Source organism: Hylobates moloch, unplaced genomic scaffold (assembly GCF_009828535.3).
Source record: "Hylobates moloch isolate HMO894 unplaced genomic scaffold, HMol_V3 SCAFFOLD_5, whole genome shotgun sequence".
Taxonomy (NCBI): domain Eukaryota; kingdom Metazoa; phylum Chordata; class Mammalia; order Primates; family Hylobatidae; genus Hylobates; species Hylobates moloch.
Window position 1 is genome coordinate 48,480,191 of NW_026652280.1, and position 23,934 is coordinate 48,504,124.

General features: G+C 34.8%; 1 protein-coding gene and 1 long non-coding RNA gene across 3 annotated transcripts in view; one reads left to right on the forward strand and one right to left on the reverse strand.

Moving 5' to 3' along the window:
• DSC1 (desmocollin 1) overlaps nucleotides 1–22,363 on the forward strand; it is a 35,149-nt gene extending 12,786 nt beyond the window's left edge. Inside the window, exons 6-16 of one of the 2 annotated variants that reach the window (XM_032152589.2) lie at nucleotides 2,757–2,901; nucleotides 5,625–5,791; nucleotides 7,588–7,722; nucleotides 9,230–9,415; nucleotides 11,117–11,376; nucleotides 11,528–11,670; nucleotides 16,814–17,026; nucleotides 17,469–17,708; nucleotides 18,908–19,029; nucleotides 19,750–19,998; nucleotides 20,879–22,363. In XM_032152589.2, coding sequence (XP_032008480.1) covers nucleotides 2,757–2,901; nucleotides 5,625–5,791; nucleotides 7,588–7,722; nucleotides 9,230–9,415; nucleotides 11,117–11,376; nucleotides 11,528–11,670; nucleotides 16,814–17,026; nucleotides 17,469–17,708; nucleotides 18,908–19,029; nucleotides 19,750–19,998; nucleotides 20,879–21,076 — 2,058 coding nt within the window. In that variant the 3' untranslated portion in view covers nucleotides 21,077–22,363. Of the gene's footprint in view, nucleotides 1–2,756; nucleotides 2,902–5,624; nucleotides 5,792–7,587; nucleotides 7,723–9,229; nucleotides 9,416–11,116; nucleotides 11,377–11,527; nucleotides 11,671–16,813; nucleotides 17,027–17,468; nucleotides 17,709–18,907; nucleotides 19,030–19,749; nucleotides 19,999–20,751; nucleotides 20,853–20,878 lie in introns of those variants that run through there. The other variant, XM_032152591.2, reaches the window with a different exon arrangement.
• LOC116468643 (uncharacterized) overlaps nucleotides 20,894–23,934 on the reverse strand; it is a 43,507-nt gene continuing 40,466 nt past the window's right edge. Inside the window, exon 4 of the long non-coding RNA XR_004248105.2 lies at nucleotides 20,894–21,028. This is a non-coding gene — a long non-coding RNA (uncharacterized LOC116468643). The remainder of the gene's footprint in view (nucleotides 21,029–23,934) is intronic.

Sequence of the window (23,934 nt, forward strand, 5' to 3'; positions counted from 1 at the left end):
GGTGGTGATGATAGTGTGGTGATGATGGTGGTGGTGGTGAGGGTGATGATAATGGTGGTGATGGTGGTGATGATAGTGTGGTGATGATGATGGTGCTGATGATGCTGGTGATGATGATGATGGTGGTGGTGGTGGTGGTAGTAGTGGTGATGATAATGATAATGGTGATGATGGTAGTGTGGTGATGATGATGGTGCTGATGATGATGCTGGTGATGATGATGATGGTGGTGGTGGTGGTGAGGGTGATGATAATGGTGGTGATGGTGGTGATGATAGTGTGGTGATGATGATGGTGCTGATGATGCTGGTGATGATGATGATGGTGGTGGTGGTGGTGGTAGTAGTGGTGATGGTAATAGTGGTAGTGGTGATGATGATGGTGCTGCTGATGATGGTGGTGGTGATGATGGTGGTGGCAGTGGTGGTGGTAGTGGTAGTGGTGATGATAATGATAATGGTGGTGATGATAGTGTGGTGATGATGGTGCTGATGGTGATGGCGGTGGCGGTGGGGGTAGTGGTAGTGGTAGTGGTGATGATAATGGTGGTGATGGTGGTGTGGTGATGATGATGGTGCTGCTGATGATGGTGGTGGTGATGATGGTGGTAGTAGTGGTAGTGGTGGTGATGATGGTTGTAGTGGTGGTGGTGGTGATAATGGTAGTGGTGGTGGTGATGATGGTGGTGGTGATGATGGTGGTGGCAGTGGTGGTGGTAGTGGTGGTGGTGATGATAATGATAATGGTGATGATGGTAGTGGTGGTGATGATGATGGTGGTGGTAGTAGTGATGATGATGGTGGTAGTGGTGGTGGTGGTGATGATGATGGTAGTGGTAGTGGTGATGATGGTGAGATGGTGGTGATGATGGTGGTGATGGTGATGGTGGTGATGTGGATGGTGTTGGGGTGGTGATGGTGGTGATGGTGCTGCTGATGATGGTGGTGGTGATGATGGTGGTAGTAGTGGTAGTGGTGGTGATGATGGTTGTAGTGGTGGTGGTGGTGATAATGGTAGTGGTGGTGGTGATGATGGTAGTGGTGGTGGTGGTGATGGTGGTGGTGGTAGTGATGATGATGGTGGTAGTGGTGGTGGTGGTGATGATGATGGTGGTGGTGGTGGTGGTGATGGTAATAGTGGTAGTGGTGATGATGGTGGTGGTGGTGGTGATTGTGATGATAATGGTGATAATGGTGGTGATGGTGGTGATGGTAGTGTCATGATGATGATGGAGCTGCTGCTGATGGTGGTGGTGATGGTGGTAGTGGTGGTGGTGGTGGTGATGATGATGGTAAGTGGTGATGATGATGGTGGTGGTGGTATGGTGAAGTGGTAATGATATACTACTGTATTCGGCTCCTGAATTTAGCATTTATTGATAAATAAGATATAGAGATCAGACTGACGGAAGTCATAATATAAGTTTTTTTTAAAAATTTTTTATTTATTTTTATTTTTTATTATTATACTTTAGATTTTAGGGTACATATATAAGTTTTATTACTAAAAAATACCACCCGAAAGTCACTTGCAGAAAAGTGAGTAGGAAGGCAGAGAGAACATGAATGGTTATTTTAATACATTCCCTTCCAGAGTTTGGAGTGTAAATTCTTTCCTTTCCAGGTTAGCATGAACAGTGAACATGAAATGTTGCCTTTTAACACAATAATGAGGATTTTGTGGTTACTTTAGCAGTTAGTGGGTAAATCACTGACGAGTCTGATTGGTGAGTATCATGGTTAAAATTGTGAAGCACAATAAAATCTGACTTCTGAGGCTACATTGATTGGAACAGGGAATGTCAGAACGACTCCAGCAAAGTTAGTGAGTCAACACGTAGAATGCATTTGGAGTCACATGAAAATGATGGCAGTGGGAATAGAAAAGAGAACATGCATGAGAGACACAAAAATGCCATAATCTCTAGAACTTGGCAACTGACTACTAAGGCTTATGAGAGAGAGGGAGGAGTTTAATGCCTGGAATTTTAATCCTAGTTCACTTAGAAATGGTTACAGTAGGGAAAATTAGAAGAGCTAGTTGTGGTAAAAAGCTGAGTTAATGCAGAATTCATTTTGGGTAGGTTTAGTTGTTCCCATGAGTGATGAAAATCCATTCAACAACTATTTGCTGAACACTTACTATGCACAAACCACGTAAGGAGGGTGTAGGAATAATTTGGAGTTTAAAGGGAAAGGATATTAAATAGATACTGGCTGTTGGGGACAAGGCATTCATTTTGAAATGGAATTTCTGATATGTATATGCTTTTATTAACATTTTTATTGCAAAGAAATACATTCTTACCATAGAAAAATGAGAAAACATAGGTAAAAAACATATAATTGAGTTATCCTGAAATAGTTCATGTCCATTTATTTGTATGTATATATACATCTGTACATAAATAGAATTATATTTTTATAAACTTTAAAAACACGTGTTAATAACATAATTGGGGAAAATCTACATGCATTCTAACAAGTAAAACAGCGTACAGTTAATTCAGAGAACAACTGGAGTGCATGGTGCTTAGAGTGGGAGAATAATGAGCAATAATGCTGAGAGGGGATTGAAACCACATGGCAGGCAGAGACTGCATCTGTGGGTTATCTCTCTATTGCATCATTTCTTAGTTACGGGTCTTTGGGAATGATTTTTTTTTTTTAATGTTACATTTTCCCCCACTGCTAGGCTTGCTTTTGTACAGAATTTGTCATTTGAGAATACATTGATGGTATTTTCCCTTCTTTCAGTTATATGGCTATGCAACAACTGCAGATGGCTATGCACCAGAATATCCACTCCCCTTGATCATCAAAATTGAAGATGATAATGATAACGCCCCATATTTTGAACACAGAGTGACTATCTTTACTGTGCCTGAAAATTGCCGAACTGGTAAGTTCACATTTTATTGTAGCATGACAAGAAGACTATTTGACATTTCACAAGTATTATAATTAAAGATGTTTACGTTTTATCATTGCATTTTATGCTTTTTCTGGTATTTCTGATTACACATACTTTTTTCCCATTAGGAACTGATGTTATATAACATTGCTATTAAGGGTTGTAAATGACTCTGAGCAAACTTTCTTAAATTTAAGCATATTCATATGATAAAATATTATACATTTTTCCCTTTTATATCATGATTTTATAATTCTGGCAGCATTTATTTGACTAAATTCTCTCCAGGGTGGGGTTGTTGCTGAAGTTGGTGTTTGGTTTACCAATGCACGCTTAGAAAGTCTAGAGTGAAGGAAATGTTGCTCAATTTTGCCATTAGGAAAAGTCATTGTTCAGTATAAAAGGGACTATACCCAGAAATCCATAGAGAATATTACAGGGGATTTACACGTGGGCCAGGGATCATTTATTCTTCCAACAAAGTAAGATGTTATTTTTTCATTCATTCATTCATTCATTCATTCATTCATTCATTCATTCAGTGGTTTTTTAAAAAGTGTCATTTAAGGATATATAGAAGCCTAAATGTAGGAAAAATTCAACTTTTCCTTCAAAGCAAGAAAAATACTCCAAAAAAAGTGATGTAACCAAACATACAGAAATGTCTATTTTATGGTGCCAAGGAATATTTTTTTTTAACAGACATTTGAAATTCAAAGTTTGACTTTTGTAAGTGTAGTACCGGTTTATATTAAAATCTTATAATATCAGTGTTGTTTTCCTGAATTCTCGTTATTAAATGACTGCTGGGTATTAGCTTTCATTTTAGCCTAGCTTTGTAACCAGTGTTTAGGATGATGGCAATTTTAGGAAAATACTAGATTTTTGCTTCCATTGAACTCCTTATTAATATTTTAAACACAATTATGTAGAACATTTTTAAATGCTTGACTTTCAAGGATATACTACATAAAACATTCTAGTTTTATGAGATCATACACTTCTCAAAGGAAAACCTTTCTGTGCTCATCTTGCTACCCACATATAGAAGGCAGCTAATTGATACATGAAGTTACTAACTGGTTAGATTAGTACACAACAGATCTGAATGTGCAACAGACAAATGCCATTCATATTAAATGTAAAGATATTTTATATTTTTACCATGTACATATGTGTCACAGGTGCATTTATGAAACAGTACATAATTTGAATCTTTATAAAGTTTCAATACGTTTTCAAGGAACCAGAAATATATCATGGCATGGAAATATCGATCTGATATATAAAACATATACATTGCCCTTTTTGGCATATCTTCCAAACACAATGAAAAAAAAAATTAAACTAATTTGATGCTATGTGCAGCCAAGACTGTGACCCAAGACTACTAAGCGGTGTAACAAGACTGACTAGTTTGTTTTAAAATGTTGCAAGAACAGTTGTTATTTCCTGTGGCCTCCTCCATTCTGTTTCCATGTACATATGTGTGAATAATATTGCTGTTTCACAATACTAATGCAATGTGTCTCATACTCTCATGTCTGGACTATGAAGCTTGTCTACATGATACACAGACCGCTCCCTATGATTTTGTCTTGCATATATTAATAGTTATTTGTATACATTAATAATTTATCACATTTATTAAAGTACAAAAGGATAAAATATTTGTTATTACATGAAAAGATGTGGTATACCTCTGATTAACATTATCAAGTTGGGTTATAAAAGAGACAAGGTATGCAGAGAAGGTCCCATTCAAAAATGGTCCATGAACACTTAAATGCCATTGGTGAGAATGTAAATTAGTTCAGCCCCTGTGGAAAGCAGTTTGGGGATTACTCAAAAACTAAAAACAGAGCTACTATTTGAGCCAGCAATGCCATTACTAGGTATATACCCAAAGGAAAACAAATCATTCTACCAAAAGACACTTGCACTTGTATGTTTATTGCTGCGCCATTCACAATAGCAAAGACATGAAATGAATCCACGTGCCCTTCAATGGTGGATTGGATAAAGAAAATGTAGTACACAAATACCATGGAATACTATGCAGCCATAAAAAAGAATAAAATCATGTCTTTTGCAGCAACATAGATGCAGCCGGGAGTCATTATCCTAAGCAAATTAACACAGAAACAGAAAGCTAAATACCACGTTATCACTTATAAGTGAGAGCTGAACATTGGGTACACATAGACACAAAAATGGGAACAATAAACAACGGGGATTCCAAAAGGTGGGAGGGAAGGAGGAGGGAAGGGGCTGAAAAACTACGTATTCAGTACCACATTCACTACGGGGGTGATGGGATCATTAGAAGCCCAAACCTCAGTATCGCACAATATACCCTGTAACAAGCCTGCATGTGTACCCCCAAATCTAAAATTAAATTAAATTTAAAAATAGCCCATGAACTTAGAGAGAAAGAATTTCAGAACTACTGTTTCTAAGGGTAGTGTGGGAACTGTTCTCATATATGTAGAATACGAATCATGTTATTCACAGGAGCCACCTAACTGAAGTTCCCCAGTAAGGGAGGCTTGGAGACATTTAGAACAGTTTCACATTCCTCAACTTAACAGTAAAACTAATCTACTTGTGGTTTGGGGGAGAATTTGCTACAGCAATGCTTTGATTTTATTTTGTTTATAATTCAATTATATGAGTAGAAATTTTTGACACTTTTGGATTTATCTAAACAGGAACTTCAGTGGGAAAAGTGACCGCCACAGACCTCGACGAACCTGACACTCTCCATACTCGTCTGAAATATAAAATCTTACAACAAATCCCAGATCATCCAAAGCATTTCTCCATACACCCAGATACCGGTGTCATCACCACAACTACACCTTTTCTGGATAGAGAAGTAATGATGATTAATTAACTATCTAGTCATTAAACTACATTTAAACTGAGAATGAACTCCCGAGAGAAGTTGCAGTATGGCCAGTCTGGCCTCTTTCTCAGCATGCTTCTGTAGGCTGCGGTTAGGGATTCTCTGGAGACGTCCTCTGTCCTTACAGAGATGTTGGGAAAGTACCACATATTAGACAGGGCCTCACTTGAAATCACTAACCTGATTTGATTTGTTGATGATAAAATTGCTTTACATTTATTTTATTTTTGTTTTAAAAAATACTTTTATCTGGCACCAACATGCTTAACTTTTTAAATTCATAAACTTTGTTGTAGCAGCTTTGGGTTCACAGCATAATTTAGTAGAAAGTACAGACGGGGGCCGGGCGCGGTGGCTCACGCCTGTAATCCCAGCACTTTGGGAGGCTGAGGCAGGCGGATCACCAGGTTAGGAGATGGAGACCATCCTGGCTAACACCATGAAATGCCGCCTCTACTAAAAAAATCCAAAGAAATTAGCCGGGCGTGGTGGCGGGCGCCTGTAGTCCCAGCTACTGGGGAGGCTGAGGCAGGAGAATGGCTTGAACCCGGGAGGCGGAGCTTGCAGTGAGCCGAGATCGTGCCACTGCACTCCAGCCTGGGCAACAGAGGGAGACTCCATCTCAAAAAAAAAAAAACAAAATACAGATGGTTCCCATATACTCCCTATCTCCCCCAACACACATAGCCTTCCCTGCTATCAACATACTGCCCCACAGTGTTATATTTGATACAACTGATACACTTATGTTGACACATGATTATTACCTAAAGTCCATAGTTCTCACATTGTGGTTCACTCTTGGTGCTATGTATTCTATGAGTTTGAACAAATGTGTAAAGACAGGCATCCATCATTATAGTATCATCCAGAGTGGTTTCACTGACCTAAAAACCCTCCTGTTGAGGATTATTGTGCTTCTGTAGTGCTTCTCCTATTGATGCCTTCTTCCCTCTTAATTCCTGGCAACCACTGATATTTTTACTGTCTCTATATTTTGCCCTTTTTTAGAATGCCATATAGTTGAAATCATATAGTATGTAGCCTTTTAAAATTGGCTTCTTTCATTTAGTAATATGCTTTTAAATTTCTTTCATGTCTTTTTAAGTCTTGATAGCTCTTTTCTTTTTAGCACTGAATAATATTTCATTGTCTGGATGTACCAGTTTATTTACCCATTTACCTACTGAAGGACATCTTGGTTGCTTTCAAGTTTTGGCAATTATAAATAAAGCAGCTTTAAATTTTAAAATGTTATATTAGACACATCATCTTTCCATTGTACCAATCAGCCAATATCTTGTTCTGTACTTTTATTTATTTTTTTAACAAAATTATATGTAAAAAAGAATATTTGGGCCAGGCACAGTGGCTCACGCCTGTAATCCCAGCACTTTGGGAGGCCGAGGCAGGCAGATTGCCTAAGCTCAGGAGTTCATGACCAGCCTGGGCAACACAGTAAAACCCTGTCTCTACTAAAAACACAAAGATTAGCTGGGTGTGGTGGCGGGCGCCTGCACTCCCAGCTACTCTGGAGGCTGAGGCAGGAGAATTGCTTCAACCTGGGAGGCAGAGGTTGCAGTGAGCCAAGATCATGCCACTGCACTCCAGCCTGGGTGACAGTGAGACTCCATCTCAAATAAATATATAAAAGAAAAAATAAAAAAGAATATTTGTACAACAATCATGCCTAAACAAGTGGTTGTGAGAATTGCAAGTTATAGGAAAAAAAGTGTTCATTAATGTAGTTTTTTCCTTTTTTTCAGAAATGTGATACTTACCAGTTAATAATGGAAGTGCGAGACATGGGTGGTCAGCCTTTCGGTTTATTTAATACAGGAACAATTACTATTTCACTTGAGGATGAAAATGACAATCCACCATCTTTCACAGAAACTTCTGTGAGTATACCTCTCTATTCATTCATCTAGATTTATCTACTTTTTCAAAAAACATGCCTAGAATTTGGTAGCTCTGTGAGATCACACAGTTTGACAGTTTGATTTAAATAACTACTACTTACAAATAACATAGGGAGAAAAATATGATTTCTGTACAAACAGTTGAAGTACTAGTTATTTCTGGATGCTAGGGAAATAACCATGCTCTCGGCTACCGAAGAGCTTCTTAGCCCTAGATGTATGTAGCTCATGTGTTCAACTTTTTTTTTTTTTTTTTGGCGTTAAGCTCTGCTATCAGATTCCTTGGCATTAAATCTTTATATAGGGTGAAGGAGGAGAGGCTCTCTCTCTGGTGTCCTTTACATTTCAACTTCTTAAGATGAGTAAGGAACTAGCCTATGGAGACAGTAGTACAGGCTGGCTCACAACTCCAAACAAGCTCTTCCTGTACCATGAGTAAACTTTTCCTTAGGCAGTAAACAATAAGATATATATAAATATATATATAAATATAAATATATCTATCTATATATAGATAAATAGATATATGTGTGGTGTGTGTGAGTGTGTACATATATATGTATTTACATTTTTATGACAGTAGTTTCAGGAAATGGTTCTCCTTTCCTGAACTTTTGATAAATAACCTTTCATTTTTTCATTAACTTATTCCAGAGCACAAGTCAAAGAAGGAAAAACCTGCAAGTACAGTGAAGGGAGACATGTTCATGTAATTTCTTACGTGAATCCCTACAATATATGAGGATATATTTTACCCCATATTTCATATGAGGAAATAGAAAGTCTGTTAAGTCAAGATCTCATACTAATAAACCATATACAAGGAATAACCAGGATTCAAATCTAGGTCTATTACGCTCCAGTGTCTATCATCCTCCTATATGAATTCACCTTCTATCTCTAACAGATTCAATTTACTACTTCTTTTAGTCTTTAATATCTTATGCTTTTGTAATAATATTTTTGTAGAGGGCTATTGTTTAATGTCTCAAAAAAAGGGAAAACTTTTCTGCTAAAGGTTTGCAAGTGAATCAAAAGTACATTTGGAAAGATTGGTGTGAAAACAATTCTCCAGAAATAAGAAGCCAGCATGTGTTTATAATTACCTACAAGTACTGAGTGTTTAATATATTAACGTAAGACATTTATTAAGTGTTTACTGTGTAAAAATGGGAGATGATAGACTGTAAATATTGTAGAGGCTCAGAGAAGAGACAAATCTGAGGTCTAGAATGATTAGGAAAATTATCTCAGAGAAATTCAGAAGGTAAGACTTGGGGTAGCCTTTGAAGAATGGAAAAGATATGAAAAGGCAATTCAGGAGGAAAGAACTAAGCTACACATTAAATTAGTAAAACGTTTCCCAATATATTGAGGGCAGCTTTTCATATCACTTTATTTATTTTTTCTTTAAATATATGTTTTAGCATATAAAGCCACATTGTCAAAGTTGTAAATTGATAATAATAAGGGTCAATTCTTTCAGTATGTTACAGAAGTAGAAGAAAACAGAATTGATGTGGAGATTTTACGAATGAAGGTACAGGATCAGGATTTGCCAAATACCCCTCACTCAAAGGCTGTATACAAAATTCTACAAGGAAATGAAAATGGAAACTTCAAAATTAGCACAGATCCAAATACAAATGAAGGAGTGTTGTGTGTTGTCAAGGTAAACAAATAAAATAATCAGGCTATGCTTTAAAATATCCTAACTCATGCACTGATTTTAAGGGGCAATTCTTATATGTATATGACTAGACTACTGCAATGCAAGGCCAAATGATTTAGATTGGTTTATATAAACTTTTTTTTTTCTTATTCTCTTACCCTAATTTTCTCTCTTAGAAGAAAGTCATGTCAGGTACAAAACTCATTGTTCTCTATATGAAGAAAACCAAGACAGAGAAATATTGAATACTGAACCAGATATTTGCTTTAGAAGGGGTCTTAGACACCTTACTTGTCCAAATTTCTTTTTTATAAGAACACACAAAAGCAGAAAATGGAAGAATCACTATTTGAAATCAAGCCTCAACTTTTCAACTCCTTTCATGTTCATATTATATTTTATTTTTACCTCTTTATGATGTATTCTGTAAGAGAGACTATTGAACTAAATATTCAGCAACTTTTCCCATTAATCCCCCTACATTCCAGGTAGCCATTCCTTTGGATTTTTTAAATTTAATTGCAATTACTGGTTTCTAGGATGATTACTTTAACTGGACCTAATTCTTTTTTAGTCCATCTATCCATAGCTCTCAGTAACTTCTTGCATAGCTTCCTTCATTAATTTCTTAGAGACAATTTAAGTCCTCAGAAGGTTCAGACAGACATTGTGTTCTCCTGATAAGATTTTTAGAAAATATTCTTTAATTATTGTACTGTCTACTTTTTCTTTCTTTATTTCTTTTTCTTTTCTGGTTCCTAGGTTTTTTTCCCCTTAATTTTTTTTTCACCATTTAAATGTTGTTTTAGGATTCTTTCTAATTATTCAGTTTAGGACTGTGTTAGTTTGTTTTCCCATGGCTGATAAAGACATACCTGAAATTGGGAACAAAAAGAGATTTAATTGGACTTACAGTTTCACATGACTGGGGAGGCCTCAGAATCATGGCGGGAGGCAAAAGGCACTTCTCACATGGTGGCAGCAAGAGAAAAACGAGGCAGAAGCAAAAGCAGAAACCCCTGATAAACCCATCAGCTCCTGTGAGACTTATTCACTATCACAAGAATAGCACAGGAAAGACTGGCCCCCACGATTCAATTACCTTGCCCTGGGTCCCTCCCACAACAGGTGGGAATTCTGGGAGATACAAATCAAGTTGAGATGTGGGTGGGGACATAGCCAACCATATCAAGGACCAAGCGCTTTCATCAGGAACTAAACAGCCTGAAATATAATGTGCTTTGAAAAGGTGCTGTTAAATATCATTCTATCTTTTGACTCAGGCATAGAGTAACTGCTGTATTGTAGCCAAATTTCTATCTAATGATTGTATATACTTAGTTTGGAGGCAATTTAGTTGTCACTGTTATTCCATATAATAAGCAATAAAATAATTTGAATTTTTTCATACACTTATCTTGCATTTCTATTAATATTTAAACTTATAATGAAAAAGGCTGAAGGCAAGATCTTCCAAAAGAAAAATGAGAAGAAAAATGGGTTGAATCTGAGAATCAACAATTTTGCATTTGGCAATGATTGTCACTTTAGGAAGCTAATTATTGGCCTTTAACTGTATTAGCCCTAACTTTAGGTTACATTTTAAATGTAAAAATGATATTCCTTTGTAGGAAAATTTGAAATTAGAAGTCTTATATATAATGTTATATATTGACTTATTAAAGTATGCTTATTTAACAGCCATTGAACTATGAAGTCAATCGCCAAGTTATTTTGCAAGTTGGTGTAGTTAACGAGGCACAATTCTCTAAAGCAGCGAACTCACAAACTCCTACAATGTGCACTACAACTGTCACCGTTAAAATTATAGACAGTGATGAGGGCCCTGAATGCCACCCTCCAGTGAAAGTTATTCAGAGTCAAGATGGCTTCCCAGCTGGCCAAGAACTCCTTGGATACAAAGCACTGGACCCGGAAACATCCAGTGGTGAAGGCTTAAGGTGACATACTTTTCAAAAAGCTCCTTAATTTTAATTGTGATGTAAATTGATTTCAAACTTAGGAATGTTTTATGTATTTTTCAAAATGACAGATTTTAAGATCATGTCCCTTCTTTGATTTGACCATTTATATTTGATTTCTAAAAATTAGGTATCAGAAGTTAGGGGATGAAGATAACTGGTTTGAAATTAATCAACACACTGGCGACTTGAGAACTCTAAAAGTATTAGACAGAGAATCCAAATTTGTAAAAAACAACCAATACAATATTTCAGTTGTTGCAGTGGATGCAGGTGAGTGCCATTTTCTGCAGATAAAATATAAATATACGATATGTTTTTAAGGAAACCTTGGGGTGAAATATGTTTATTTCTAGACAAAACATAATTCAAACAATGTTTGCATTTTTATTGTTCATGTTATTGGAAATCACCCAATTTAGGCTTCAGTGCATCTATAATGCAAAGCTATGAGGTAGTGAATGGCCAAAGCTTAAGGCTTAATTATATCACAGTAAATTTAAATGTAATTACATCACAATTAAAATTAAGGTCTGAGGTTTCAAAGATGATCTATATTGTTAATTTCTGCTGAGGAAATTGTGGCATACTCAAGGATCACCATTTTTTTTTCAGAAGTACAGGTTTAAACACATGATTTGAGCTTGCTGAAAGGGTTCAACACACCTAAAACAGTTTGGTTCAAAGTAAGTTTGTTCTGAGCTTCTCTTAATGGAGAACAAATCATTTATCCTATTTTATAAAGCAATGGTCAAACAATGACTTAAGTCTTTTGTGGTGATTTGCAATCTTTTACCAAGGTCAATTTTAGAATCAATTCTGTAAAGAATGTCCTCCAAATATAGTAGAGTAGTGATTTGGAAATCCTTTTGAACATACAAATTTCTATCAGTAAACCACTTGTTAGTATGCTTAAATATATATTTATAAATATGTTTTTAAATATTTGCTATCATATGTATTTATATACATGTACTATTATACTAATGTATACATAAAAATACACAAAAGATATTAAAAGAGGATGATAAAAATATAAGTAGAAGCTACACTCTTTCATTTTATCATATTGATGACAAATTTACCATAAATTTTGGCAAATTGCCATAAATAATAAAGATAAATGAACTTGGGCTTTTATAACATAGCCTATTCTTTTGACTACCTGCCTAATCCAAGAAGGTTTCCACTCTTTTTATATGCATATGCTGGATGTTCAAAACAAACTAGCTGATACAATACCATAGGTTTTTTTGCCTGTGTCTATTGCATTTCTTTAGAAGGAATGGTTGAATGTATTAATAAATACATATCAAATTCCATGGTAATTAACACAAGTTGGTAGTAGTGAAAATGTTCATGCTTATTTATTTGTCCCTTTGACTTTTTTTAATAACAAAATGCAAACAATGTGTTCTCAGATATTATACCCCTACTTTTTTCTATGATGGCAAAGAAGACTTTATGTTTACTCATTTATTCCCCAACTGTTGGTTTGTCTATTAAGTTCTAAGTATCAGACAAGCTGACATGGAAATTAAGAATGTTAAGATAAGGCCAAATGCTTACACGATATCAACTATAGAATTATTATAGTTTCACAAGAGAGGCTATGATGTGAGAACTTTCCTCAAAAAGAATGTATGAATATTATCAGAAGTGGAGATCAGTTAAGAGCTGCTCAGATTAAAGATGAAAGAGAAGAGATTACAGAAATGCAGAGGCCTAATTTTTTTTTTTTTTTTTGAGACGGAGTCTTTCTCTGTCCCCCAGGCTGGAGTGCAGTGGCGCGATCTCGGCTCACCGCAACCTCCACCTCCTGGGTTCACGCCATTCTCCTGCCTCAGCCTCCCGAGTAGCTGGGACTACAGGCGCCCGCCAACACGCCCGGCTAATTTTTTGTATTTTTAGTAGAGACGGGGTTTCACCGTGTTTGCTATCTGGAGAGGAGAAAATTATGGAGAACAAAGTATTTAAAAATTAACTTTGTTTTTTGGTGCAAAAAGACAAAGTCTGTAAGCACAGTGAACGTAGTGTAAGAAAATAAAAAGCAAACTTTAACAAATCTATATTCCAGGGCCGTAGATAACCTGGGTGTGTTTAATAAAAAAGTAAAGATAAGGATGTTACACATTTTAGTGAAAAACCATGTAGTGATATGATGAATTTTGTTTCGTTTCTTTGAACTTTAATCCACACACACACACACACACACACACACACACACACACACACACACACACATTTTGCTCTGATGCTCATGAATATTCCTGGATGATGATCTAGGTATTCTACCTGTCTTAGAATCCAACTTTCTTTCTTGTGTCAATCCTCTGTCAGTCAGGCTGATGTCCCTGCTGTCAGTCGAGAAAGCATTGTTTTACATACCTTCCACCTAGAGTAGCATTGCTCCTGCTGTCTGAAATTCAGGCCCCTTAACTTCTTCAAATAAATGGCAATGACAGGGTTTGTGATTGTTTCCATTAGTCTGCATTCAGTTCTTCTCTAAATACCTTTCGAACTGGGAATAACAATTATCATATATGATGTGGCTTCTGTAGAAAAGGCTGCTTTCATTGTTTCTCATGTATATTCTGTTCTCCTAACAAGATTAATTATGAGTTCAATTTTGTATAAAGACCCTTTTTCTTTGTAAATCGTCCCTTTCCAAGTGTCTGGCAGAAAATGTGGTACACATATGCACAGTGCAGGTGCTGATATTTGTCACTCCTTTGTTGTTTGAGAGTCCTGTGAATCTCCACGTTATAAATTTCACTGCAAAAAGCTTTACAATTCTAGGGACATAATTAGCACTTGGAAAAACTGATCTGAATGTAAAAAATTGAGATTAAACATTTATTAAGTGCTTCTTTGTTTTTCCCGTCCGTAAGAAGGATTTTCTTAAGAGAACAAATATTTAAGGGTTGTCATGTACAAGTGGCAAACATTTTGCATGTGTAGTCCAAAAAGAACATGAACAAATTACAGGAAATCATTAGGAGGCATATTGTAGCTTAATAAGTAAAAATTTAAATCTTTTAACAATTAGTTTTAAAATTTATAGAGTAGGCTGATTTATAATACAGTGATTCTAGTTACTGAAACATTTGAGTAGCAATAAAAAACTACTGCTTTTCAAAATTGCTGTTGAAGTGTTATGAAGATTTTTAGTTAACCCAAGATGTACTTTCTAGCTCTGTGATTGTGGTATTTCTTACTCATTTATACTTGACATTTGCTTATGTGCTTAATTTAAAGTAAGTTTTAGAAGTAAATAAACACACCCAATGACCTTTCACCATGCTCAGCTATTGTCAGTAATTACTTATTTTTGGCTGTTTACCTCTTCCCAGGGGTAAAACAAAAACTTACCATCAACCTCTTGTAATTTTTGATATCTTCTAAGACAAGCTTGTCCAACCTGTGGCCTGCAGGCAGCATGCAGCCCAGCACGGCTTTGAATGTGGCCCAACAAAAATTCATAAAGTTTCTTGAAACATTTTAAGATTTTTTTGCAACATAAATTTTTTAGCTCATCAGCTATCATTGGTGTTGGTGTATTTTATGTGTGGCCCAAGACAATTCTGTTTTCAGTGTGGCCCAGGGAAGCCAAAAGATTGGACACCCCTGTTCTAAGACCTTCTCAGCTTTGGCTTTGATTGCCTTCCATGTAAATAATTTCAAGCATCTTTCATCTGTTTTTATCAACATGCTTAAAACAGAGACTATAATAGAAAATAGTAAGTTATGGGATAAATGCTGTTTGAATATGTGATTAAATAAATCTTGATTTGCATTCCTACGATTACCGTATTTTTTTGGATTTTTAAAGTGTGTTTTCTCACCATTTTTCTATAAAGAGAAAGCCTTTCTGCTTGAATTTTAAAAGGTGAAATTATAGTATATATATCAACTCATGTGTAGTGTATGCAACTAAATTTTTTACTTTATAAAGGCCTCTTTTTCACATTATTCATTTCTTTGTTAGTTTGCTGATTTTAAAGTTGTTACTTATATTCAACTTTATTTGCTATTTTCTGGCAGTCTGAAAGCATTTGTATATCTTCTCCAAATAGCTATATCTCTCTTTTATTTCTGGATATTTTTAAACTTGTTCAGATAGTTTTAAAATAGGCATAAATAGTAGTTACTTTATATAAACAATTAGTTTAAAAGTCACTGAATAAATTAATTTTGTAGTTATTCAACAGAAAAAATTTTTTTGAAATATACTACATGATATGACTTAGGGTTATTTCAAATTAAAAAGAAAAATAAATTATATTTGCATGGGAGTTATAGTAGTCTTTATGATAAATTCAACATACATGTTTCAAAATGTGGACCAGTAGTTAAAGCAAAAACATGAAAAACTGCATCAATTACCTTTCTGTTTATTTCAATTTTGATATCTTATCATTTATCGTAGTTTATTATCCTGTTACAAATGGTGGGATTTGACATGTTTCTGAACTTCATTATCTCTTAAACACAAATAATGGGCACTACTTTAAAAATACTACGTGTGAAGTCTTAGGCCAATAATATGGCAATCAACAGAAGAGTACGAGACTGTTCCTGTTGTCGAGAACATATGAATTGCATTAGGGTAGAGATGAAAACTTATTTTTCTGGCTTATTCAATTAAATGTTTTCAAGTATAAAAATAGGAATTGTATTATGTTCAATGTGTCAGTATAAAGTTATAGTTAGCTGGGAAATACTGGGCAAATCACTAGGCTCTCAAGGTGAATACAACTTACTATGCTACTTTTGCAGTTCAGTGTGTGAGCCAAAATATTAGCAAAGAGTTCTGAGAAAGCACTGGAATATGGCTACCATTGTCTGTGGAAGTCACGAGTTTCATGAGGAGGTGACATTTAAGTAGATTCTTGAAGCTAATAGTGTGCTACCTGGCAAAAAAGAGGAGAAAAGTATTCCTAGGAGTGGCAACCGAATGCTACAAAGCAGACAGGAAAGGGAACACCCAGTGTGTTTCTAGAGAAGTTTTCAAGGTTTGGGCAAAAAGTATATGATGCAATGGAGAAGCTGAGAAAGTGACTGATAACCAAATGTAAAGTGTTTGTATTCTAAGGATGAATATATGTGCTTCATAAAGAAGGATGTAAGACATCCTTTTTATTTTCAACAGGTCATTCTGTAGTGACCTTCCTCATAATCTCATACCTTTTAGTTTTGAAAAGCAACTGAAGAAATTATCTGATCCAGCCCTAGTCTTCAAAGAAAAGTAACATGTCCCTATTTTGTAGTCTTGGTGTCTGAAATCCGGGAAGCATGTATGCGAACTCAAGCTCAGACAGCTATTAGAAAGCAGATGTCAACTGTGTATTTTATAAATTGTTGAAAATAAATGCATTTTCATGTGCAGAAATAACCTACTTTTCATTAATCTTAGTTGGCCGATCTTGCACTGGAACATTAGTAGTTCATTTGGATGATTACAATGATCACGCACCTCAGATTGACAAAGAAGTGACCATTTGTCAGAATAATGAGGATTTTGCTGTTCTGGAACCTGTAGATCCAGATGGACCTGAAAATGGACCACCTTTTCAATTCTTTCTGGATAATTCTGCCAGTAAAAACTGGAATCTAGAAGAAAAGGATGGTATGTAATTATGCTAAATGTTATAGTCAATAGGAACTTCAGATTGGTGATGGTTTTTTCACCTTAGTTTATCATAATAAATACACATTTATTTTAGGAAATTATTTTATTAACCCTAAAAACAACAATACCTTATTTTTTTAAAAAATTAATGGCATTATGGTGAGCTTAGACTCTTGTTCTGAATATCTTTTAAGAAAACATATAAGTCCCTTTTTAATTAACATTTGAGCAACATGTTAAGTATAGATTAGTTTAATATCAGCATAAAGCAACATCAATTACTTTTCTGGCTTTTCTGGGAAATCAAAAATTCAAAAAAAAAAAGAAAAATTCAAGTTTTTATTCTAAATTGATTCCCATCCACTGAGAATATCAAGTAGGAATAACATTGCTATCTAAACAGCCTATCTGTATATATTCTGTCTTTTTTTTTCCCTAGGTAAAACTGCCATTCTTCGTCAACGACAAAATCTTGATTATAACTATTATTCTGTGCCTATTCAAATAAAAGACAGGCATGGTTTAGTTGCAACACATGTGTTAACAGTGAGAGTATGTGACTGTTCAACTCCATCTGAGTGTACAATGAAAGGAAAAAGTACAAGAGACGTTAGACCAAATGTAATACTTGGAAGATGGGCTATTCTTGCTATGGTGTTGGGTTCTGTATTGTTATTATGTAAGTATATTAAGTATCACTATCTACAATGTGTCAGCTAAAATTTGATCTAATATTTTTAAAACATGGAAGTTTTCTATATTAATTGCCTTTGGGAAGTGTGTTCTTTTAAAAATATTGTATCTATTTTATGTCTTGGGGCTCTGAGTGATAAAAGAAATCAGTAACAGCAGATTAAATTTAAAGTAAGTTTCAGAGGTGGTAGCCTTAGTTCTTCAATAATTATCTGTGAGACATTGGGTAAATTATTTCCTCTTTTTTGAACTCATTTTTCCATGTGTAAAGTGAAGAGGCTGGATAAAACTATTAAGATTCCCTCCATATAACATAATATAGTCTTTCAACCAGCTATGTTTATGTAGGGAATACATACATACAAAAAGAATTTGTGAAAACAGAGCTATTCCAAAATTTACTCAGATATTTATGTTCCATGTTATTAATGAAGTGATTTAGCATTATTGTAAGACTTCCATGAGTGGAAAATGGTCATATGAGCCACTGAGGAAAAGCAATACAGGCAAAGGATGCTAAGATTTTGCATTCTGCAAACTGTTATTTGGAGGTACAAAAGTAATAGAAATATTGCCCATGCTTAATTAAGCCTGCCTTTTTCTCTCTCTTTCTGTTTCTTTCTTCCTTTCCTTTTCTTTTTCTTTCTCTCTCCCTCTGACTCCAAAGAACCCATTTGCATTTACAAACTTTTCCTATAATCTTTACTGTATCCTAATTCACTGATTTGAGTTTCAGATTAAATTGGATATCCCTCTTAGCACTTTATTAGTTCATGTACACTTTTGAAACTGGACACCAATTTTATGTAATTGCCTTTCTTGTTTGTATTTATGCCTAATGTTCTTCGTCTTGTTATTCTAAGCCCTTTAAGTGTGTTCTGTACTATTTTAACTACTAATGATGCTATCTTAAATTTCAGTTAGATGAAGTTACCATTTCAATGTAGAAGAAATAAAAGACACATATAAGTTAATTCTGGACCTGGGAAGAGAGCTATTATTAATCTCTCTAAGCTACAAATAGTATAAATGCATTTTTAAAGTATTCTGTTTTTAAATCTTGTGACCTAAAGAGCCCAATTTGTGGAATGAATTTTTTGAGACATATGCAAGAAGACTTTAAAAAAGTCGTGTAATCAAATGATTTAATGTCTGTGTTTTACTTTGATCTTTTTTGCTTTTTAGGTATTCTGTTTACATGTTTCTGTGTCACTGCTAAGAGAACAGTCAAGAAATGTTTTCCAGAAGACATAGCCCAGCAAAATTTAATTGTATCAAATACTGAAGGACCTGGAGAAGAAGTAACGGTAAATCAGATTTCACATCCCTTTGAATTGTATGGTGAACAAATGATGACAAATTATTACACAAGAATGTCAATGATAATATCACTAATGTCTATTGAACACTTACTATGCTAAGCAGAGCTTCGAGTGCCCTCAATGTTTTAAATCATTTAAACCTCCCAATTCTACAGGGCTAGGGCTGTCACAACAAACTGAGTGACTTAAACAATAGAAAAGTATTGTTTCACAGATCTGGAGACTAGAAATCAGAGATCAAGGTGTTGGCAGGACCATGCTCCCTCTGAAGGAACTGGGGAGGGATCTGTTCCAGGACTCTCTCCTAGCTTCTGGCAATTCCCTATGGCAGTGTAAATCAAATCTTCATATGGCGTTGTCCCTGTATGCATGTCTGTGTCTAAATTTCCCCTTTTTATAAGGATACTGGTCATATTAGCTTAGGGACCGACTCTAATCCCATACAACCTCATCTTAAATAATTACATCTACAATGACCCTATTTCCAAATAAGTTCACATTCTGAGTTACTGAGGGTTAGGACATATGAATTTTTAGGGGACTCAATTCAACCCATCACACCTATGATACTATTATTCTGATTTTATGTATGAGGAACAGAGAGGCACAGCAGGCAAGTGATTTGCCTATGGTGAAAAAAAAATGAAAATGAATTGTTAGTTTCCATTTTTCAAATTCACTGTATCACTCTCACTTTACTTTCAGGAAGCAAATATTAGACTCCCCATGCAGACATCCAACATTTGTGACACAAGCATGTCTGTTGGTACTGTTGGTGGCCAGGGAATCAAAACACAGCAAAGTTTTGAGATGGTCAAAGGAGGCTACACTTTGGATTCCAACAAAGGAGGTGGACATCAGACCTTGGAGTCCGTCAAGGGAGTGAGGCAGGGAGATACTGGCAGATACACGTACACGGACTGGCAGAGTTTCACCCAACCTCGGCTTGGCGAAGTAAGTTCCACTGTCTTTGAGGTCATATTACATGGAAGTTAAATGCTAGTTATAAATCAGAATTTCCCAAAAGTTTTACTCCTCATATACCTGGAAGTCAACATCTTTTAAATGTTGGATTGTCATAGATGTGGATTTCTGGTTTAAACCCAAAGAGAAAAATGATCTTTGAAAATTCACCTTTGAAAATACAGCTTACAAAACTTTATCTAGGGGTGCCATATGTAGATGTGTTTACAAAGGATAAAAGGTTGATAGCCTCTTCCCTAAAAATTAACAGAAAAACCACCTGGAGTGAAATATTTATTATAGAGGAATGAATGGATCATAAATTATAAACATTTCTCAGTGTGCTTGAGTTCTTGGTGTGGTTGTGACGTCCTGGCAATCAGAATCAACCAGATAAATTGTTGAGCTTTTATTTTGAGTTTTAGTTCCTTGTTTTGTTTTATGTTCAGATTAATCAGTATAGGTTTGATATTAGCCAGTTTAATATATTACACTATCACAGTTATATAGTAGTGTATAAACATAGGAATCATAGCCTATATTGGTTTTCTTCAAATATGTGAAGAAGCTACAAAGGTAAATTTCAAATACACGTTTTGTGTTCAAATGGGAAATTATGAATGTGCTGTGTGATATATGTGTAGTCTTAATTTTTTAAATGTGCTCACTAGAAGCATTTATTTATTTGCTATATTTTAAGAGTGACTATAATACAGACCAATCCTGTGCATTTTTTATATATAGGAATCCATTAGAGGACACACTCTGATTAAAAATTAAACAATAAAAGGTAAATCAAAGACATAATTTTTCTGCTAATATGTTTAGGTGTTTTTAAAAAAATAATAAAATGTGCTCTTTTTTGATACAGAAGGTGTATTTATGTGGACAAGATGAGGAGCATAAGCATTGTGAAGACTACGTTCGTTCGTATAACTATGAAGGCAAAGGTTCTCTGGCCGGCTCAGTAGGTTGCTGCAGCGATCGGCAGGAAGAAGAGGGACTGGAGTTTCTAGATCACCTGGAACCCAAATTTAGGACATTAGCAAAGACATGCGTCAAGAAATAAATGTGCCTTTTAATAGTGTAATATCCACAGATGCATAAGTAGAAGTTTATTACATGCAGAATGTTAGCAGCAACTGCTAATGTTTTTGTTTATGGAGGTAAACTTTGTCATGTATAGGTAAGGGTACTATAAATATGAGATTCCTCTACATTCTCCTTGTCTGGTATAACTTCCATGTTCTCTAGAAATCAAGGTTTTGTTTGTTAATTCTCTTTTATATGCATGTATATATTGCCCTTTTCATGACTGTCCTGTACACTTCCTTGCACCTTTTATTTGAAAACTGATGTTACTTTTTGTGCTGTGGAAGAGCATTTGGGAAAGCTGGGTATTATAGAGGCCAATGAAAGATGAATTTGCATTGTAGATGTACGAATTAAATATTTTCTTCAAAATCTTGGGGAGAATTATGTGCTTAGAAATATTTTCTTTGGTGCCAGATAATTGCATTCTCTCCACCTGAGTGGTTTAAAAAGGACTTTTAAGTATTCTTCAGTGCAATCTTAATCACAATCAGTTTTGTGATTAAGCTTATTTCTCTTTTACACTTTTGTACTCCTCAGAGCAGTGCTCCCAGCATTGTTTTCTTTCAGGATCCTTCAGAGCTCGATCCTTGGACCTCTGCCCATGTAGATTTGTTATCAGGTCACTCCAACTTTTAGGGTTATTGGAAAGATAAGGACCAGAACAAGCTCATAGCAAATTGGGGGGCAGAGATTTTATGAAGATTACATGAGAAGATTTCCATGAAAGAATTGCAACCCTGAGGTCCATGGGTTGACTTATACTCACAAATATGTTTCGTTTGCTCAACATGGTTTACTACTAACATTTTAAAAATATAAATACTTTAGCAAAAACATTCACTCTTGAGTTTGACTAAGCCCGCCTTATCTGTGGTTGCCACTTACCATCTCCAAGCATTTGGACAACTAGCCCTGATGGCATTAGGTTGCAACTCTGATATACAGAGATTAGCACCCTGAATACGCCAAAAATTGAATTACCATCTGTCTTAAAACTTAAGACTCAGCCTAAATTTACAGTTCCTTTAAGAAAATGGGCAGTCAGAATTAGGGACTAGAATGTATATGAGAAACCTTGTCTCTACTAAAAATACAAGAAATTAGCTGGACATGGTGGCAAATGACTGTAATCCCAGCTACTCAGGAGGCTGAGGCAGGAGAATCGCTTGAACCTGGGAGGCGGAGGTTGCAGTGAGCTGAGATTGCCATTGCACTCCAGCCTGGGCAACAAGAGTGAAACTCCGTCTCAAAAAAAAAAAAATTGAAATTGATTACAGCAACACTTACCAAACATTTGTGGAATGATGAATAAATGAATGCACACAATCAGAAATAATTTTGAAGGTACAACATTTTAATAGGATAGTATGTTTTATTAATCTAAAAAGAAGCTATATATTTAAATAGCATTTTCATAGTCATTTGTGGCAAACTCTATAAATCTATAAACAATAACAGTATGGAAATTTCTCATCCAGAAAAAACAAAGACTTAAAAAAATCTATTAACTAGATATTTTCTAACTAGTTAACTATTTTTAAAAATGAGAGGCCTTTTAAAAAAATGTGACTAGTCTTCTAATTCTCAGTTCCAAATTAAAGGCGCTTCTTGATATGAAATTGGATATTGGATCAGAAGAAAAAAGTGATTTTAATAAATCAGATTTTGTTTTATAAGGTATCCATAATATATAATGTTTACAACCATTATAAAATATTTCTGTGGTCATGCAATTTTTGTTCTCTGATGTACAGGTTGCTCTGATAATATCAGTTCTAAAATTTTAAAATATAATATAAATGTGGACATTTATCATAAAAAGTTACATTCTTGAATGTAGATACAAAATGTTCTTGGAGCAATTAAAAATCATTAACTGAACCTTAAATTTAATTGTACTTTTATGTTCAGATATACATTTTATTTCCCATAATTAAGCAAGTGAAAAGAAATATGAAGACAAATGAACATATGTAAGTTAAATTTCAGCTAATGATTTTTAATTACTCCAAGAACAATTTGTACCTACACGCAAAAATGTAATAATTAATGTCCAGAGGTAGTTACCTCAGTCAGCAAGAGAAGATAATCTAAAAGCATTAGAAAAATTATTAGAAAGTGTGAGAAATTAATTTGTATTAAACAGTTTTGGCTATTTAAAATATTTTCAAAATATCATTAGAGTTCATCTCAGAGAAACTTTGACTGTCTTTTGGTTTACTTAGGCAATTCAAAATCATTCTCTGCTTACTCCCCAAATTAAATGTTAATTGTATGATTGATAAAATGTGTGACACTCTATCAGACTGCTTACAAATTTCATTTGTTAATAAAAGATTGTATTTCATGGATTTATTTCATATAACTTCCTTGTCAGTTAATTGTCAATTAATAAATTAACAGTTATGACTGGTTTTTCTAGAATAAATCAGTATTGAGGAAGATATACAGTTAAATTTTCTTTTCTTATTTCAGATCTCAAATATTTCATGTGAAAAAATTTCATGAGAACACCAAGGTAGATGAAAATCAATGTAATTTTATAAGTCAGCTTCATTAGACATGTCCTAATTTTACTGAACTTCTGCTTACTCCTGTGTTTATTAAAAGTATTTCATAAAACTTGACATCTATGCATATATTTACTTTCAGAAAATGTCATATGCTGTGTTATTTAGAAAACGCTCAAAATAGATGTTTTAGAGTCAAAGATTTTTATTATCACAGAAAAGCTAACTCTCTTTTTATTGTATGTTAGTTATGAAACTTCTGTACTAGTTGAAAAACCTAAATGAAATTAGGGTAATGAAACAAACAATGTATATTGCTGCA